Consider the following 18,887-nt stretch of genomic DNA (forward strand, 5'->3'; position numbering starts at 1 on the left):
GAAAATTGATATATATTTTTTATTTAGAAATTGATTAATATTAATATAAAACTCCATATTTTTCTTTTCCTTTCTACATTATAAATAATCCCAAAAAAAACCTTACAAAAAAGGAAATGAAGTAAAAGTTTTATATATTGAGAAATTATCATATATTTATTGGAAATAAATTTTTAAATTCTAATGTAGAATATAATAAAAAAAATTTAAAAATAAAATATATGTTAATTTTTTAAATTTATTTATGGAATTAAAATTTTTTAATAAGGACAACTCATATATTTCCATTAATTTTATAAAAGAAAATTATTTTCGGATTTCCTGATATGGGCTTGGGTCCCAATCACTCAAAAAGCTCATAAAGACAAGGAACCCGTGATATTGACCCATTCTGTTTTCAGATCCGTTGGTTAAGTCATCTTGTTGTGCGCGCTTTCCCTTCAATCTCGCCACGTGTCCCCCGTCTTTCCTACGCCAAATCGATCAAAATAAGCCAACAATCGTGGCTTGCCGTTGCTCACTTCCTGTAAAAAAATATCTTCATTCCGCATACTGGCTTTGGAAAAAATTTTGGAACTTTCGCTTGAAACAATATAAAAGACTCAGAGAGTGAGTCGCCACTCACCACTCACTAAACTACTCTCTTTACATTCACTCAAGTGTTTCTCGCATTTTTCTCGCATTTTTCGTTGTATTATTATTATTATTATTATTATTAAGGAAATTTGCAGATGGCGGAAAACGGCGGCGCTGCTACGGAAAAGTACCGGCGGTTGCGAATCCCTTAAGCGAAAAGCCGACAGAAATCGCATCGAATATCAATTACCATGCGAAGTTCAATCCTCATTTCTCGCCGTTCAAGTTTGAGCCGGAGCAAGCCTTCTTTGCTACAGCCGAGAGCGTTCGTGATCGTCTCATCAAAGTATTTAATGATTTCTTCTTTTTTTTTGTCTTTATTAATTTTCCTGGTAATTATGAAACTTTTTTTTTTTTTAAATTTTTGCGAAGCAATGGAATGAAACTTTCCTTCACTTTCACAAAGTTGATCCGAAACAAACTTATTACTTATCAATGGAATATCTTCAAGGACGTGCTTTGACGAATGCGATTGGCAATCTCAGCATTCAAAATGCTTATGCCGATGCTTTGAACGAGTTAGGACATGAACTCGAAGAGATTGTTGAGCAGGTGATTCGTAAATCAATTTAGTCATCGATTTTGTTGCTTCTTAATTTAAATAATAAAAAAAAACATTTTAATGGTAGTAATAATAGTAATAATAACATGCAAGATTTTATTTTTATATGAAATAATTATGTTCAGAAAGAAGCGGAATTTTTTTTTATAGCACCTTAACTCCAATTTACAGAAAGGTGATTTTTTTTTATTCTTTTTAAAATTTTAGTTTTAACGTGCATTGTTTTGGTGACTGCAAAATTTATAGGAGAAAGATGCTGCACTTGGAAATGGTGGTTTGGGAAGGCTTGCTTCTTGTTTCTCGATTCCATGGCTACACTGAATTTGCCTGCTTGGGGATACGGTTTAAGGTATAAATATGGGCTTTTCAAGCAGCGGATCACCAAACAAGGACAAGAAGAAATTGCTGAGGATTGGCTTGAGGTTGGTTTAGTTTCAATTCACCTTGAGGTTTTTCAAAATCTTGCGTAGACCTCCCAGGAATATACACTGATGCTTCTGTTTTGATTGGGAATTTTTGCAGAAGTTTAGCCCTTGGGAAGTTGTTAGGCATGATATAGTGTTTCCTGTCAGATTCTTTGGTCGCGTTGACGTTAATCCAGATGGATCGTAAGTGTTAATTTAGACATAATATGCGCTGTTTGGTTGATATTCTTCCTTAAGAGTTGCTAAGTTAAATCATGCATTTTTAATTAAAAAAAGTTCGATTTTTAGTTTGTAGTTCTTCAAAAATGTTATGGTTGTCTCCGATGCTCTTTTTTCCATTTTAGCTTCCAACAACAAAAGGCAAGTGGCAAAAGAAACAACTAAATTAAGGCGTAGTACTGTATTCTGTTGGTGTTTTTCTAGTCCGAATGTCATTATCTACAGCTTCAGTTTTTATATAAATATAGATTTCATTAAGTTATGTTATTTGATTTAAATGCATTGCAGTCGAAAATGGGTTGAAGGAGAGGTAGTGCAACCTCTGGCTTATGATGTTCCAATTCCAGGATACAAAACAAAGAATACAATTAGTCTTCGCCTCTGGGAAGCAAAAGCTTGTTCTGAGGATTTCAATCTGTTTTAGTTTAATGATGGACAGTATGAATCTGCTGCACAACTTCATTGTGGAGCTCAACAGGTGAATTATGAAGAACCCTTAATGGAAGGGTGGTCTGGAAATCCTTCATATTAGAAGGAACCAACAGTGCTAATTTTGGAAAGATAACTTGATTAATTAAATGGTTGATTTCTGGGTACAAAATGATATTAATCACTGAACTTCTAAATGGTTCTGTTGATTAGTATATATAAGCTCCTGAAAATTTTCGGCTACATTTCGTTACACTTCCCATTGCAAGTTTTCTTGGAGCTTAACATCCATCAACTTTTTGCTTGCAGATATGTGCTGTTTTATATCCTGGAGATGCTACTGAAAATGGGAAGCTTTTACGTCTGAAACAACAATTTTTCCTCTGCAGTGCATCATTGCAGGTTAGTAAGTTGATTCAGTTTTTGTTTCCTTGATTCTTCTATTCCCTTATTTTTCTGTTGTTACTGGCCTCTCTGTATTACTGCGCTCTTGTATGCTTGAGGACTTGCTATGTTGCTGCAACAGATTGTGTTTGCCTGAAAATGGAATTCTTTAGTCTCGGTGTTCTTTTTTCAACACCAAGGTTTCTTTGCTTTTGTAGATTTACCTTTTGAAAGCTAAGAACAAATTTAAATAAATATTATACGATAGAGGTTAATACAACATGAAAATATTAGTGCTTGCTTTATAGAATTAAATTATGAACTAATCCGTATTCAAGAACCTACATACAGGTTAATTTGAAATCAAAGAAAAATATAGAGGCGTAAACATTTATTGGTCATGGTTCCAAGAGGGAGTTTTCTGCTAAAATCTGCAGTCAAGAATGCCAACCCAATTTTAGTTGTAGAAATAATTCTTACTGAGTTAATTGTCCCAAATTGAACAGTGTCATGTGTGTTTATTTTTTCTGCTTGAATTTATTATATTGGCCTCAATGTTGGAATTATTATAGGACATTATTCTCAGATTCAAGGAGCGAAGAAGTGGAAAGGGCTCATGGCAATGGTCTGAGTTTCCCAGCAAAGTTGCTGTACAACTGAATGATACTCATCCTACGCTTGCAATTCCTGAGCTGATGCGCTTATTAATGGATGATGAAGGACTTGGGTGGGATGAGGCTTGGGATGTAACGACAAGGTGCCTAGTTCTACTTTCTAAGAGTGTGTTATAGTAGCTTCTTTTGCTTTCTGGCACACATTGCCATGATGGGATCAACATTTTGTTGACATAGCAAGAATTAAATGTCAATAACCGAACAGGACAATTGCTTATACCAATCACACTGTCCTTCCTGAAGCACTTGAGAAGTGGTCACAACCTGTAATGTGGAAGCTTCTTCCTCGCCACATGGAAATCATAGAAGAAATTGACAAGAGGGTAATTCACTTTTCTTTTCCTTTCTATATGTTTGAGTCTGCATTCTAATATCAAATTTTAGGTGTTTGCAGTTTCTTGCAATAATAAATGCCACCTGTCCTGACCTTGAGCATAAACTTGCTAGCATGCGCATCTTGGATCATAATCCCCAGAAGCCTGTTGTGAGGATGGCAAACTTATGTGTGGTATCTGCTCATACGGTAAGTAAGCCATTCTAATAAAACATTTTTAAGTAAATAGTTATTTTCAGATCATTAATTCAGCTCCAGGTTCTTCCCAAAAATTCACCAAGGTTCATAAAATTTTTTATTAAAACTATGAATAGTCATCAACTGTATTCTGATGAAATAATACACCCTGGACATATACACACACACACATGTTTTTTTCTTTGTCCTGTTTTTTGTGAAACTGTCAGCCACTGCAATGGCTTGAAATGCTTTTGAGGAAAGGTTTTTAAAATAGACCTGTCATTGAACTGAACTCCTAATGGTTCAAACATACATCTTGCTTTGTCACATGTTACTTATCCATTTTTCCTAAAGTTTTTTTAGTTTTTTTTGTCATCTTTATCCTTATGAAAAAGAAGAGAAACATAAAAAATATATAATATTTTTTTGTTCTTTGATGAATCAAAAGTACTTCTTTTGAGCAGTTTAGCAAATTTTTGCATGATCCTCAAAGTAACTTTATGTTGCTGACCTCCTTTCAGGTGAATGGTGTAGCCCAGCTGCACAGTGATATCTTAAAGGCTGAGTTATTTGCAGATTATGTCTCTATATGGCCCACCAAGTTCCAAAACAAGACGAATGGCATTACTCCTCGTCGATGGCTTCGGTTTGGCAGTCCAGAGCTCAGTAACATAATCACCAAGTGGTTAGAAACTGACCATTGGGTGACCAACCTTGACCTGCTTTCCGGTCTTCGAAATGTATGTATCCGAATGATTCTCTGGAGTATGAATTCTTTCTTCTTTTTTTTTTGTAAACCTGTTCCTATAATTGCAATAATGCTGCTTATGAACTTATGCTTCTCCAACAGTTTGCCGATAATGCGGATTTTCAAAATGAATGGGCATCCGCTAAGATGGCTAATAAACAACGTTTAGCACAGTACATATTGCATGTAACAGGAGTAAGCATTGACCCAAATAGTTTATTTGACATACAAGTCAAGCGTATCCATGAATACAAGAGACAACTGCTGAATATTTTGGGTGCAATCTATAGGTACAAGAAGTTAAAGGTATCAAAGCATACTGGTTGATCTTGGCATTTTGTTTGCTTAATGAAATTTCATTTACTGGCATTTGAGCCAATGTAGTATATATTGTGTTCATCTGAATTCGAAAGTCATCATCATTCATGTATCTACATTACAAGTTCTGTTGCTATTGTGTGTGTGCATAATTTTTCAATCTGATTGCTGTCTCCATATGTATAACATTCACTGTTCATCACTATTAATCAAATTATGGTGTTAAAACAACTTAAGATAAAACATAAGAATGCCAAACTAATTGTATCCTCGATGTAATCAAGCTGTGATATATGTCAGTTTTCATTCATCACATTGATTTAGATATTTGAGTTTTTGGTTCTTAATTTTTTATGTCAACTCAAAGTCAATTATCAAATAATGTCTATAAAAAGCTACCTTAATTTAAACTTTACATTTTGATGTGGCAAGATTTATTCACTGAAATTTCTTAACTTTCCTGAAACTAATTTATGGTAGGAGATGAATCCTCAGCGGCGAAAGAACACAACTCCCCGCACTGTTATGATTGGAGGGAAAGCATTTGCTACATATACAAATGCTAAAAGAATAGTCAAATTGGTGAATGATGTTGGTGCAGTAGTCAACAATGATCCTGAAGTCAATAGTTATTTGAAGGTAAATTAATTATTTTTCACTCTTCGATCAACTCGTTGAGATCTTTTATTGTCCATGGATGTAACATGTATTTCTCTATCTTTCGAAGTCCTTTGTACCCTTTTTTTTTTTTTTTTCAATCAGAAATCCTTTTTTCCTACATCAAGCAGTTGTATCATATCTGTGGAACTCTGAAGACATTATTTAGCAATGCAACAAGGGCAATTGACATAATTGGCTGAAAATGGAAATGGAAAGTTGCACACAACAAAAGTAGAAAACTCAGACATATCTGGTGATAAAATTGCTGCATGGATGCAATAGAAATTGACAAATTGGGAACATGATTCTTTAAAACTAAGGCTTCAACAAGGGTTGACAAGCGATTAAACTTCATTACCGTTTGAAGTATGTAGGATATAATTTTCACTAAAAAAAGAAAAAGCATGTAGGCTGCTTCATTCCCCATATGCTGTTGTCTGCTTGTACTTAAAATAGGGAATCATAAATCTTTATCCAATTGATTTAAAAACGAAATTATAAACTGTTACCACTGCACAGAACATTTGGTACATGTTTTGATCTCTCCTTCATTTATTCCAATAATGTTGGATTCTTGCTACAAAATAGTATGTTCTGTACTCATCATTCTTTCATTCTTCTACTAATGGAAAATTTTCAGGTGGTATTTGTTCCAAACTATAATGTATCTGTAGCTGAAATGCTTATCCCAGGAAGTGAGCTTTCCCAGCATATTAGTACTGCAGGCATGGAGGCTAGTGGGACAAGCAACATGAAATTTGCATTGAATGGCTGCCTCATAGTAGGAACACTAGATGGGGCTAATGTGGAAATCAGAGAGGATATAGGAGAGGAGAATTTCTTTCTTTTTGGTGCAAGAGCAGATGAAGTCCCTAGGTTGCGCAAAGAAAGAGAAGATGGATTGGTAAGAATTTGATTTATATATCTATCCATATATTTTTCATATGTGAAGCCAAAAATTGCAGAAGATCGCAATGTAGTCCAATCATTTGAGATACATGCACACCAAACACATTTCAAAATCAGCTTGCCAAAAATATGCATAGCTTCATGGTATTATGTCAGTATGTTCAGTATTGCAACTATCAAAAATAAAGCTGCTTGCAAAATTGTGAACTTTTCAGCCCTTTTAGTTGAAATTAACCGCCTCAAATGAGCATTAAACAATATTATTTTGCCTAAAACTATTATGGCTGGTCTTGTTAATTATTTAAGAGCAACTTCTACTGTGATCTAGTAATTGCATTATTTTACCCTTGTCTGATATTATTTTTTTTACCTATCCAACAGTTCAAACCTGATCCTCGGGTTGAAGAGGCCAAGCGAAGTGGAGCATTTGGATGTTATGACTACTACCCACTTCTTGACTCTCTAGAGGGTAACTCAGGTTAAGGTGATTATTTCCTTGTTGGTCATGACTTCCCAAGTTACATGGATGCTCAAGCACGAGTAGATGAAGCTTACAAGTAAGATTTTGGTGATCTTTTTAAACCTTTTTAAATCTGAATGTTCTTAATTTAAATGACCTTTAATATCATGTTACTGGAAATGATATGTGTATCATATATCACATCTTCAGGGATCGTAAGAGGTGGCTAAAGATGTCTATACTAAGCACTGCTGGCTGTGGCAAGTTCAGCAGCGATCGAACCATTGCTCAGTATGCCAAGGAAATCTGGAACATAGAGGAATGCCGCGTGCCGTAGTTCCTACCAGTCCCACTGTTCAGGTTTACGTAATATTGAAAGCTAAGCATATAAGGAGAAAGAAAAATAGGATTCACATTCCCAAAATCATTTGTCTTTAGCAGACAACAATAAGCCAGAAGCCCTGCTTCTTGATTTTCACCATACATGTGATAAACTAGACTCTGTTGCGCTTAGCTTTTACTGTTGTTTGTTTAAACGAACCCAATAGCAATCTATCTGTATTTTGGTTACAGAATGCTATTTTTCCGTCTTTCTTTCTTTGTTCTTTTCCTTTTTTTTTTTTTTTTTGTTGTCATTCAACAAAGTTTGAAGTTGTAGTTTAGGTTCGCTTGTGGCACCAATCTTATTCAAGTTGAAAACACTTATGTCAACAATTATATTATCTATTGAAGTGCTAAATTTTTAATTTTAACTATTAAAATTCAATCTCTAACAAAAAAAATTTTTATTATAACTTTCAAAAATCCTATTATCATTGTAAAAGAAAAGTTTATATAGCATAATTTAAGAGGAATACACTACTTTTTTTGGGAAGTATTATCCTTAAAATCAACTTTTAAGCTTAAGTAATACAAACCATATAATAATTACTTTTGGGATTGACTTGACTCAATGGAAACTGCTACATGTAGGCTCATACCACCTTTGGGATTCACTTGACTCCATGAAAACTACTACATGTAAGTGTCACGGGCCGTGTGAAAGCTCTAAACCAAAGTTTCAGCCTAAGACCACATGGATATTAAGCTTAAGCTCGACACGGGCTGATGCTTCAATCATTTGCATGGGACATCAGCTCGGTTGTTCGTAGAATTTTTCCTTGCTCTTTTGCATACACGAAATTCTACCCGAGAAGCCTTCAGTTTTCGAGCCAAACAGGTAAACATTTGGGAGGCAACTCATTAAATCAGACCGTAAAGAGGTTGACCAAACTCCTAGTAATATTTAATTAATGAGTTCTCAAGATGAACCAGTATCATAAACAATCCGCATAGCAAACAAAGCCAATTATTATAGAGGTCAAGTTCACTTGAAACTACAAGACAGCATAGGGCATTCGTTAAATATACATTAAGGTTCGCGAAGAACCGGAGCAGCATAGAGATCCTTCCCTATCCTTCAGGATGCAGAATCAGACCTAGGAGTAACTGATCTTGAAACAGATCTGGAAATCGGACTTGCACTTCTACTTCTAGAGCAGCTATCATGAGACCCTTCCTCCCTGGACCTTCTCCTAAGTGTTGGAGAAATGCTTCGTGAGTAGCTCCTCCTTGACCTCCTCTCTACAGGGGAAGTGCTACGTGAGTAACTCCTCTTTGTGCTGGTCTTTCGCTTAGGGCTGACACTTCGTGAGTAGCTCCTCCGAGAAACTCTCTTTGACCGAGGTGACATGGGGCTTCGAGAAACAGAACGGTAACGGTGACTTCTATAGTGTTGATCATCCCCTGAATCATACCTAGAGTCATATGGAGAATAGGGCCTGTCACGCCTCCTACTGCAATGATCTTCTGGTGAGTATGAACGTTCCCACCTTCTGTAGTATCTATCATCAGGTGAGTAGGAACGGTCCCGCCCATGGTAGTGTCGGCCATCTGGCGAGTAGAACCTATCATGCCTTCTGTAGTATCGATCATCAGGAGAGTAGGAGTGGTCACGCCTCCTATAGTAGCGGTCACTTGGTGATCTGCCAGGGGTGTGAGAACGTGAGTATGACCTATGCCGAGGGGAGTAAGATCTGCTCCTACTCCTATCAGATGAATAACGAGGCGACTGACTCCGGCTCCTTGGATAAGAAGTATAGCTTGGAGATCTACGAGGTGAGTAGCTTGGTGATCGACGAGGCACTTCATGCAGAGAAAATTATAAGACATAAGCTAGTTGGCTCGAAAATATTAAAGGTAATCCAGACAACTCAGACATTTATCAATTACAAAACTGATAGAAAGGAGTCATACCACGAACGGATCTCAAACCCAAATACCTTCCTGGAGTAGGGGTTCTCCCCCTCCGCCTCTTAGCCTACAGTAAACAAAACTCGAATCATGAGATTGTAAAATTACCAAGGAATCCAGAAATAAGACATGTTGGGAGAGAGAATAGCTGTTTTATTTTTTCTTGTTCTTTTTCCCCAAATAGTTATGATAAATTTAAATCACCGTGCAGTACAAATGACAAAGCAAGATACATAACAGCTAAATAAAGAGAGAAATTCAGGGCATACAACCCTAACAGTCTGATTCTTGTTGTTGTGTTTGATTTGTTTGGTTAGTTGTAAGACTTTTGGAGTTTGGTGAAGAGCTGCTACACACAGCTAACCTGCTGGCACAAAAACTTCAAGTGGAAAGAAGCAAACAACTTTCAAAGTCATAGAACTGACCATCCATAATTCTTATGCAATTTTAAGCAAGGAACAAATACTAAAAACTATCAAAGCAGCCACCGATAACATGAAAATGAATTCTGAGTCTTTTACCTTCTCGACTGTGATGACACGTCCTTCAAGAACAGAGCGGTTCAAATTTTTAATGCAGCTTTCAGCTTCTTGGTTGGTCGCCATTGTAACAAACCCAAAGCCACGAGATTCCCTTGTCCATGGATCGACCACAAGATGAACATCAATCACCTATACATCAACTTTCTCATTGTAAGCACTCAGAAAGCAAATATAGATATCACTTGACCATATGAAAATGGTTGATTGATATAACACTTGTGAATGAAAAATGAACTTCTTTTTGGTAGCCAAAAACCATGAAGTTTGAACTTAACATTACACCTAATTAAAGTCATACTCATCCATACATTTCCCTCACTTGCAAAATGCTTCTCCAACTCTCTCTTGGTGATCCGAGGTGACAAGCCTGTCACATACAAATTGTTCCCAGGATTTTCAACATCGCTTTCAGCACTCCTACCAATAAAAAATTCAACAGGGAACCACATATCAAAATTTTAAGACACAAAAACACAATAAGCAGCAGAAAGGCAGAACTGGAAGAATACACAATACCTTGACCGACTCCTTGACCTGGACAAAGATCTTGAGACAGACCTGCCGTATCGCTTGTACGGGGAAGGAGAACGAGAATACATTGAACTCCTCGAGTACGACATCTGGCAAAAAGAATATAACATACAGTTCAGTACCTAATTCCTAAACAGCAATCTTTAATAACAGCCTCTCCTATATAATCTTAATACACAATTTATTCATATTTAAAAGTATTTCCAGTGACTAAAGAAGAAAACCATTTTCTTAACTCAAAAGAACAACTATCCATCATATTCCGAAACAACTGTTCACAATTAAATCTTCAATTTAATATTTATATAGCCAATTGATTAGAAATTCAAGACCCACGATTTCCTTAAAAATTAAATTGAAAACTACAAATTCATTTACGTAATTACGTCTTTTAATTATATCGACAAATGACAAACTAACCAATTGTTGCTGCTTATTTTATTAAACATATAAATACTTGTTTTTCTTTTTTTTTAACTTTGTTATTTGAGAAAACAAGATTCAAATAAACTCTCATATATTAGCAACTAAGATAGAAGATTTAAATTTAAGGCTAGACCTATTACGCATCATAAAACCAAGACAAATTCGAATTAATCGAACAAAATTCAAATCCGGAGTACTAATTTATTGTTTTTTTAATTAATCTCCTACTGAGAATGACAGATCGATTTAGGAAACAATATATAGAATTTAATTGAAATTCAAGGAGATAAATCAATTAAAATCTATAACTCACCTTTGAACGAATGAACAGTAAAACGCTGAAGATCGAGTTGCTGAGATCTCTTTCGTCTCTCTTTCTTTGTAGCTAAGATTTGTTTTGTTTAGTTTTGATAGGTCAAAAAGATTTTAGTTTTATTTATAGTAAAGGGCGTCTGACGGAAGTTTCTGGAGATGCGGACGTGAAGAGTGCATTAAATTTCGGCTGAATTCTTCCCATTCAGGTCCGTGGCCGTGGGCTTTTTTGTCATTCCAATAGGATCCTTATCTGTTTCGGCGCTTTTAGGTTTGAGTTGAGGCAACCAAAGCGTGACGCGTGTGGCGAACGTGGGGATTGGTAAAGGGGAGGATACATGAAGGGAAAGATGAGTTAACAAGGAATGAAGTGACAAAAAAGGAATTGATAATTGACGTGGCGAGTTGTGAATAGAAACGTGATGGACTTCGGAGAATCCAACGGACAGAAACTAAGTTAGACTTTCCGCCATAGATTGTGGTGTTATTATGAAAGGATAAAAAAATGGCCAGTAATGGGACGACACGTATTTGATATTTAGTGGTTAATGGAAAAATGGATTTGTTGTGATTGGAAAATTACCTTCGTAAATCGGATCCTTTACAGATACCAATTGTATAGGGCCAAATTCCAGTGGAGATCCACAACTTCTTCATTTTTTAAGTTGCAAGCTGGCCCATGAATGCGAATTTGGTATCAGCCCACAAACAATGTCTGCAAAAAATAAAAATTAGAAGTGTAAATAAACAGAAAATCGACCATCATGTTTAATTTTTTTTTATTTATATTAGTTATTAAATTTAACAAATAATCATAAATAATATTTTAAGATTTATTAATTAAACAAAAAAATTACAAACATAAAAATATTCATTGATTCATCTCTATCCAAAAGTATAATAAACAAAATATTTAATGAATAATTCTTAAAATAAATTTAATTTTTGTTTGATTAAACTTAATAAATGATTGCAAAACACGTTTCAAGGAACAAATTACATATGTGACAAAATCAGTTTATATTCTATTCGCATACATCCCTAATAAAAATCATTAATATTATTCCCCAAAATTGAGCTTTATAGAAGTAAAAGGTTTATTTTCAGATGTGTTTTAGAATTTTATCACGTTTCAATCCACTATTCCCAATATTGATGAAGGCAATACTTGTACCAAATTAAAAAGGATAAAGGCAATCCACAAGCCCGTAAATAAAATAATACAAGGAAGCGAATCAATGAAACTGTGGAACACTCCACACTAGCAACATCTATTAGGATCTAGGCCTTAGTATGACCTACAACCTAAGGCATGTAGAATGCTAGTCTAACCAAACGATGAGGCATGATCTGAGTACACATGCAAGATCAGCTTGAAGCTAAACTGGATAGAGACATTAAAAGACCAGACAGCAATAAGGTACACCTTTACTGCAGGGTTGACCCAGATGTAGCTGAAGCCAAGGGTGCACCTGAAGGTGCAGAGCCAGATGGAGTGGATACTGATGGTCTACTCGCAGGGGGTGCATTCACAATGGCTGGAGGCATTGGTGTCCCAGATTGTTGATACAGTTGGGCTGTCGGTGGGGCCTGAGAAGGTGGTGGCATTGCAGAATGATATGGAGGATAATGTTGGTAAGGTGGCATTGGTGGCATATACCCATATGATGGATAAAGCTGATGAGGATACTGCCCATGTAGTGATGGTGGCATGGCCTGATAAGTATAACGCTGGCCTTCTTGTGGTTTTTCTGGTCCAGTTTTGTTTTCCCCATCTTGGGATGGTACAAGTGCACCCATTCTTTGAGGATCCATTGATGGGTAGAAGGTTCTCTCTTGCTGAGGTGGGGGTGGGATATTGAAGTAGTGCATTGGTGGCGGCTGGTCCTGACTGCCAGATGGTTGAAACTGGTTCTGTTGCTGAGATATAACTGCTCTTGGTAACATTCCACTATGAGCTACAGCTGCCTGCTGCCTTGCTCCCTCAGAGGTTTCTGACTCAGGTTTAGGTGCCTGTGGTTTACCCCACATAAGCTTCAGCCTCAGACCCTTTATAACCAGTTTATTAGAGAGCTCTTCTGCAGCCTTCTCTGCACCTTCTCTGGTTGTGTAGGTTACAAAAGCACATGCTTTGTCAAGCACCATCTTTATGGACTCAATTTCACCATGGGCATAGAAGTTGTCCCTTAAATCCTGCTCAGTGACCCTTTTATCAAGTCCACCCACATAGAGGGTTCTTATGCTTTCATCCTCAGGAGGTTCCAAAGAAGGCATCTCGCCAGCCTTGTTGAGCAGCTTTAGTGCCACCGGATCATTCACCCTAAGATATTTAGAGTTAAGAAAAAAAGCAAGGCAATGGGTTAATAACAAGCTCCAAACGAATCACACATGCCAAGCGCGAGTTTTTACATTGCTCAGTGGTTGGCATACATCTGTTAAATGACAATTTAAGTTTGTTTTCATGCTACAGCAATCACCAAGAACATTTATAAGAATATTGACCAAGTGCTGAAGTTTATATAAGCACAAGAAGGAAAAGAGGTCGATGGGATTATCAGTTTATTTTACGAAAAGCACTATAATTAAACCAATTATCTCATGTACAAAAGTACAAAACTAAATGAAGAATGTCATTGGCGACACATTAACTAAGCAAAAGGCACCAGCAATAGATAAGTCTTTTTCTTTTTTTCTTTTTTTTTGGCCAGTACAATAGATAATAGTCAGCATCAGCCGTATATGAGCAATGCCTATTGCTTAGTTAAGTACCAGACTCTGCCTACAACCAATGCACGGTGAACACCATTAATGCACAGACCAGCAAAATATATATATCATCAAGAATTGGACTTACCCATAGTAACGATCTTTTATATTTTGCTGTGACAACTCCCCAGTTTCAGGCATCTCATGCCTATAAGGGCACTCAGCACCTCTTATGCATTCACCCCGCACATAGAAACTGCAAATATGTGCTCGGTTTCTTTTATAATAAGGTGTTGTTCTTTGCAGCTTCAGGATTGTGTCACTTGGTCGTACTTTTCCATAAGAGGATTCATAATCAAAACCAGCTCTGGCCTGCAGTCCATGTATTATTTTAGGTATAATGCAAAGAGGTTAAATGAAGAAAAATAAGATAGAGGTAATTATGGCAATCAAATAGAACACATAAGTTATATACACCTTAAACCTTCAATGCCCATCTCATTGATGCTACATCAACGAGATATTTAATTCAAGATAGACAATTGAATGGGCTAAAAGGTTTATACAAATATAAATTGAGGGAATGGGTGGGTGGAGGGGTAAAAGGAGAAATAGTGAAGTACAGAGTCCTCAGTTGTGGGGTTTAACAAAAACTAAAACCTAGAATTTATTCAAATACTTGGTATGGTTTTAGTTTACAACCAGATGATGTATGCAGAAGATTATTCTAAAAGCTGAATACGTCAAGTAAATCAACCTCAAAAGGAGAAAGAAGCTAAATACCCCGCCAGAAAGCAATCAAACAGCATGAAACCATACTCGCATTCAAAATTCAAGAAACATGACAGCAGTTCTTACATAATCCAGAGTAGGGTCTCATTACAAGTACCACAAATCCATAACAATTCCTAATATTGTCCAAACCAAACTTAAACTCTCACTCTAACCTTGTAGGTGGGCTATCCAACCAAGAAAAATGAATTCATCGTTACTACATAAATCAATTAGCACCATTTCATAAACCACCACTCCTACCAAAAGAAACTATTTGAAACAGAAACAACGGGAAGATCAAAACATATAGGAGATGCAAGAGAAAGAGGAGATTTTATACCAGTACGCAGGAATTAATTGAAGAGATGGGGTAGGCATGGTATTTGGCAAACAAACACATCAGACTCTCTTTTTCAATGAAGTAACGATATCAAAATCCACACATCATTAAACAATTTCACTCTTCAAAAAGATGTGATCCCATGAAAGAATGGCAACACATATCATTAATTTACACATATAAAAGTCATAAAACACAAGACAGTTACCATTATCCCTTGATCTATAAAAGCACTAGACACATAGCTAACACATAACAAAGCCAATTGATCTAGACAAGAAATCCAAGCTCGTACAGAAGACGAACAACTTTGCAAGAGCAACATATTACACCGATGATTAAGTGGCAATGCTACTAACAGGCAACATGCACATCATTTAAGAAATGTTACAACCTATCCTTCAATTAGTCCAATGGCAATTCACAGCATAAAAGAAAACAGTTCTAATTTAAAGTTCAAATAACTTTAGTTACTTCATAAAGCAATAACAAAATCAGAGCTATTAATCATCAAGCGCAAACAAACATACCCTACGGTCATGCTCCTCAGCAAAATACTCTCTATTAACATCACTCCTTGGAATGGCATCATGGGAACTTATACTAAGAGCAGTATCGCGAACTTGAACCGGTAACCCATATTCGAGGTCCAAAAGGCAAACTTGACAAACGTTTTTCAACTTACTACACGTTTGACAAATCTCAGTTTTCTTATACCTAGCATCGCGGCCAGGCCTCCATCTAAAAACGGTGAATGGCCGTGTACAAATCTTGCATTCCTTATCATAATCAGCTCGAGTCTGTGCAAAATGTAAAGGTGAATTTCAGCATTGATTTAAAAAAAAAAAAAAGAACGAAAATTTTGAAATTTAAATAATGTAGTTACCATTCGAACATAAGGGTTGTCACCAAGACATGACTCGCAAATAATAGGGAAATCAGAGCGCTCCCACCCATCTGCGTCGTGATCTCTTAATAATCTATGCGCCATTTTTGTAAAAGCCTTGAAGAATTTATCTCTCTGTTTCTTTTAAATTCGAATGAAAAGTAAAGTGTAAGAGATTTAAAAAAAAAAAAAAAAAGGTGGATTATCAAAATCTTATAAACAATAGAATAAAATTAAAAAAAAAAAAAAAAAGAGGGGAGTAATTGTACCCTAAATTAAAGTCAACCTAAAACCCCCTGGTTTCGAGATTTCCGTCAAACGGTGTTGAAGATGAAGAGAAAAATGATGAAAGATCCAAGAACTGAAAAAGCTGAATTGGATTTTTTTCCCCTTTATTTTTTTTTTTTTTTCTCTCTCTCTCTCTCTCTCTCTTCTGGGTTTGACTTGTAAGTGATTACCACTCAACAGGCCAAACCCGGCTTGAGCCCTGCATTGAGTTTTTTGGGCCTAAGACCTGTATGTTTTAAAATTTGGAGTTTTTTTTAATGATAAAAGGTAATAATTTTTCTCTAATACATTTATTTTTTGGACCGATTCAAAGAGGTTATTTATATTATATTTATGATAAATTATTCTCTCAAAGTCTCTAAATTGATTCAAATCCAAATAATGAAAAAAAATAAAATTTTTTATCACTTAAACTAACCATTTTTTCGATTTTTTTTTTACCCAACAAGAGACTTTTGTCAAAAGTTCTCTATGCATCATTTATCAATTTCTCGCGTCCACCATAAATTTGGGCTTTGTTTAATGTGCACAATAACAAATGCTTTAATCATAATTAGTGGAATCTTGATTATTTGCAATTAAACTATTGCTAATTCCATTATTATTAATATTATCAATAAAAAGTGCTTTAAACATAATTAGTGAAATCTTGACTATTTGAAGTTCGATTATTGCTGATTTCATTATTATTAATATTGTTATTTTATGAAGAAAGCTGCTTGATTATTCAAATTAAAGCTTTTGAAAATATTTAAAGTTTAATTGAATCATACATACGCTTCAACGAATCTGATTTTTTTTTTTTTTACCTTCGACAATATTAAATTTTAAATTTTTTTTTTTATTCTCGATCCTTTTATTAAAAAAAATTAAAACTTTTGATTAATAGAGTGGTGAAATCCTAATTTCAAATAACTAATAATTTACGCAGGAATGGCATAATATTTGTTCTGAAATTATTCTCAACATTACAATTTAGGAACACGTGAAAAGTGACATGGACGACTAAACAATACAGCTGGTTCTTCAAATTCAATGGTCACTCCTGTTAGGCTTGTCTGAACCAAAATAAGCCTGGAAATCAAAAGAGATAGTGTAAACAATGTAGGCCAATCAAAACTACATCCTGTTACTTAAATGCTAATGAAATGAACCCAGATTTGTTGGTTTACCGCATCCGAAGCAGCTGGAATCCAGTCGTTTGTTGCTGGATTTCCCTTGCAGGAGGCATGGCAGCTGGTATCTGAATCTGGTTCCAGGCTGAAGCTTCTTCCATTGGCGTTCTCCACCTTGATGAACCCTGTTCCTGTCTGGAATGGAAACCCACACCATTGCCAATCAAAATTATTTTCTTTATCATTATAATTGAAGAGAATAATAACAAGAAAATTTCCTGGAAGATCTCTCTGTACCGTGTGGTGCTGCTTGTCAACGCAATTGAGATCCTTATAATACTCAGTCTCCACATATTCCTCTCTCATTTCATTTCCATTGTAAACTATTTTCTGGTTTCAAATTTTAATGGAAAAAGAAAATCAGATAACTGGGAGAAAAAAAAAGAACTATAGTACCAAACTAGCATGACATAAATCGATGGAACCACAATATAATAAATCCAAGTATTACCACTTAATACACAAATCATATACTAAAAATGCTTTAGACCTGTCAAGAGAAAAAGAAAAACAGGTTTCAAAAACTGCGTTTGTAGTCCAACGGTTAGGATAATTGCCTTCCAAGCAATAGACCCGGGTTCGACTCCCGGCAAACGCATATAATTTTATCTTTTATATGTATAATTTCTTTTAAACTAACCTCGGGATCATTTTCCAGACGTTGGAACTCAACGTATTCTGGGATAGTGGAGTCGTTGTTGTTACCGTCGGCGAGTGCATCATCGTACTTGGAATAATACTCGCTTCGTTGAGGCTTAGTGTGACGTTTAGGTGCTTTTTCATCAAAGTATTCCCTCGTTTTCTCCTCCAATTTGGCCTCTTCTTCCACTGATAAATGCACATCACTCCTGTTAGGCCTCCTACAGCACTCCATTTTTTCTTCTTCTTTACTTCCAAACCCTGTTTACCTCTTACTTCTTTTCAACAGATGGCTAGCGTTTTATTGGCAATGGAAGATATTTTCTTTTGGGTGTCTGCTTAATGATTGCTTGATATTATTACAGCTTTGATTTTTGTACGGTAAGTTGGATCAAAATATCAACTACCCTTGGGATCAAAAAAAATCTTGAGAACCTTATCCATTCATTTGGTTTGGTCCATTCTTGAAATTTTATAGTACATGCTAGGTGGCAGATTCAAGATTTTTTTTACCAAACCTAAAAGGGAATGAATTTGGACCCATAAGCTTCCACTTTCCGATGGAAAAGTCCCGCTGAGTGCATGTATAACATCATGGGATCATTAAGCCTAATGATTCTTGGTTAAGCTAGTGAATATATGATATCATGGGCTTCAAGCTAAAGCCCAATCCTATGAAAGGATCCAAGAAGTGCATGAGATTCAAGTTAAAGCCCAACCATTGGGCTGAAAGTTCTCTTTTTTTATTTTTCATGTGCCCACATTTATATGCTATAAAAAGAAAACAATTTCTTTTATATATATAAATAGAAGTATAAAAAAGAGAAACTTGTTTCTAAAGTTAGAGAGTTCAATATTTGAGATTATGAAACAAAGAGAGAAAAAAAAATTTTAAAAAAAAATTAAATATATATTTATTTTTAATTCAATATTTTTTCTGAATATATGCATTTAAAATAAATTTTTTTATCGGTCATATTTAATTTGTTTACATAGTTCATTCAAATCGATCTCGATAGACCTCGAGGCTCTGGTCAG

General features: G+C 35.5%; 3 protein-coding genes, 1 non-coding gene and 1 pseudogene across 6 annotated transcripts; 2 read left to right on the forward strand and 3 right to left on the reverse strand.

The window, feature by feature from the left end:
* Positions 1-665: 665 nt before the first annotated feature.
* On the forward strand, positions 666-7,536 carry LOC111286715 (alpha-glucan phosphorylase, H isozyme-like; annotated as a pseudogene). The gene is made up of 15 exons (XR_016342640.1): positions 666-922; positions 1,009-1,188; positions 1,445-1,620; positions 1,721-1,806; positions 2,131-2,320; positions 2,581-2,673; positions 3,228-3,412; positions 3,535-3,652; positions 3,724-3,852; positions 4,365-4,583; positions 4,694-4,897; positions 5,390-5,548; positions 6,210-6,473; positions 6,860-7,035; positions 7,149-7,536. The product of XR_016342640.1 is annotated as an alpha-glucan phosphorylase, H isozyme-like (transcript).
* A 734-nt stretch (positions 7,537-8,270) lies between these two features.
* On the reverse strand, positions 8,271-11,138 carry LOC111286717 (uncharacterized). Its single transcript, XM_022876858.2, has 6 exons — positions 11,043-11,138; positions 10,289-10,392; positions 10,081-10,189; positions 9,752-9,901; positions 9,234-9,297; positions 8,271-9,122 (listed from the first exon to the last, which is right to left on the reverse strand). The coding sequence occupies exons 2-6, from the start codon at positions 10,390-10,392 to the stop codon at positions 8,398-8,400; spliced, it is 1,152 nt and encodes a 383-aa protein (XP_022732593.2). The 5' UTR covers positions 11,043-11,138; the 3' UTR covers positions 8,271-8,397.
* Positions 11,139-12,193: 1,055 nt separating this feature from the next.
* Positions 12,194-16,218, reverse strand: LOC111285545 (zinc finger CCCH domain-containing protein 40-like). 2 transcript variants are annotated; one of them, XM_022875039.2, is made up of 5 exons: positions 16,017-16,218; positions 15,748-15,888; positions 15,392-15,661; positions 13,896-14,119; positions 12,194-13,361 (listed from the first exon to the last, which is right to left on the reverse strand). In XM_022875039.2, exons 2-5 carry the CDS (start codon positions 15,850-15,852, stop codon positions 12,470-12,472), a joined length of 1,491 nt encoding a protein of 496 aa, XP_022730774.2. In that variant the 5' UTR covers positions 15,853-15,888; positions 16,017-16,218; the 3' UTR covers positions 12,194-12,469. The 2 variants fall into 2 exon arrangements, with proteins under 2 accessions (XP_022730774.2, XP_022730775.2); XM_022875040.2 differs by having other exon boundaries at positions 15,748-15,882; positions 16,017-16,164.
* A 751-nt stretch (positions 16,219-16,969) lies between these two features.
* LOC111286068 (uncharacterized) lies at positions 16,970-18,163 on the reverse strand. Its single transcript, XM_022875854.2, has 4 exons — positions 17,851-18,163; positions 17,448-17,540; positions 17,208-17,345; positions 16,970-17,109 (listed from the first exon to the last, which is right to left on the reverse strand). The coding sequence occupies exons 1-4, from the start codon at positions 18,082-18,084 to the stop codon at positions 17,068-17,070; spliced, it is 507 nt and encodes a 168-aa protein (XP_022731589.2). The 5' UTR covers positions 18,085-18,163; the 3' UTR covers positions 16,970-17,067.
* On the forward strand, positions 17,737-17,808 carry TRNAG-UCC (transfer RNA glycine (anticodon UCC)). Its single transcript has one exon. It is a non-coding gene; the product is annotated as a tRNA-Gly (tRNA).
* Positions 18,164-18,887: the final 724 nt, after the last annotated feature.

This window comes from Durio zibethinus, chromosome 6, assembly GCF_047325235.1.
Source record: "Durio zibethinus cultivar Kanyao isolate XHJ-2024 chromosome 6, ASM4732523v1, whole genome shotgun sequence".
Classification (NCBI taxonomy): domain Eukaryota; kingdom Viridiplantae; phylum Streptophyta; class Magnoliopsida; order Malvales; family Malvaceae; genus Durio; species Durio zibethinus.

Bases quoted from the DNA above. Each gene is read 5' to 3' on its own strand.
- LOC111286717 (XM_022876858.2), bottom strand. From the start codon at position 10,392: ATGTCGTACTCGAGGAGTTCAATGTATTCTCGTTCTCCTTCCCCGTAC. The intron at 10,190-10,288 runs GTATTGTGTATT...TTTTATTGGTAG, and splicing joins AGGTCAAGGAGTCGGTCAAG to GAGTGCTGAAAGCGATGTTG. The intron at 9,902-10,080 runs GTATGGATGAGT...GTTGATGTATAG, and splicing joins ATTTTGCAAGTGAGGGAAAT to GTGATTGATGTTCATCTTGT.
- LOC111285545 (XM_022875039.2), bottom strand. From the start codon at position 15,852: ATGGCGCATAGATTATTAAGAGATCACGACGCAGATGGGTGGGAGCGC. The intron at 14,120-15,391 runs GTATGTTTGTTT...CATGGACTGCAG, and splicing joins CTGAGGAGCATGACCGTAGG to GCCAGAGCTGGTTTTGATTA. The intron at 13,362-13,895 runs GTAAGTCCAATT...TAAATATCTTAG, and splicing joins ATAAAAGATCGTTACTATGG to GGTGAATGATCCGGTGGCAC.
- LOC111286068 (XM_022875854.2), bottom strand. From the start codon at position 18,084: ATGGAGTGCTGTAGGAGGCCTAACAGGAGTGATGTGCATTTATCAGTG. The intron at 17,346-17,447 runs GTACAGAGAGAT...TTTCCATTCCAG, and splicing joins TTGACAAGCAGCACCACACG to ACAGGAACAGGGTTCATCAA. The intron at 17,110-17,207 runs GTAAACCAACAA...TTTGATTTCCAG, and splicing joins TTCCAGCTGCTTCGGATGCG to GCTTATTTTGGTTCAGACAA.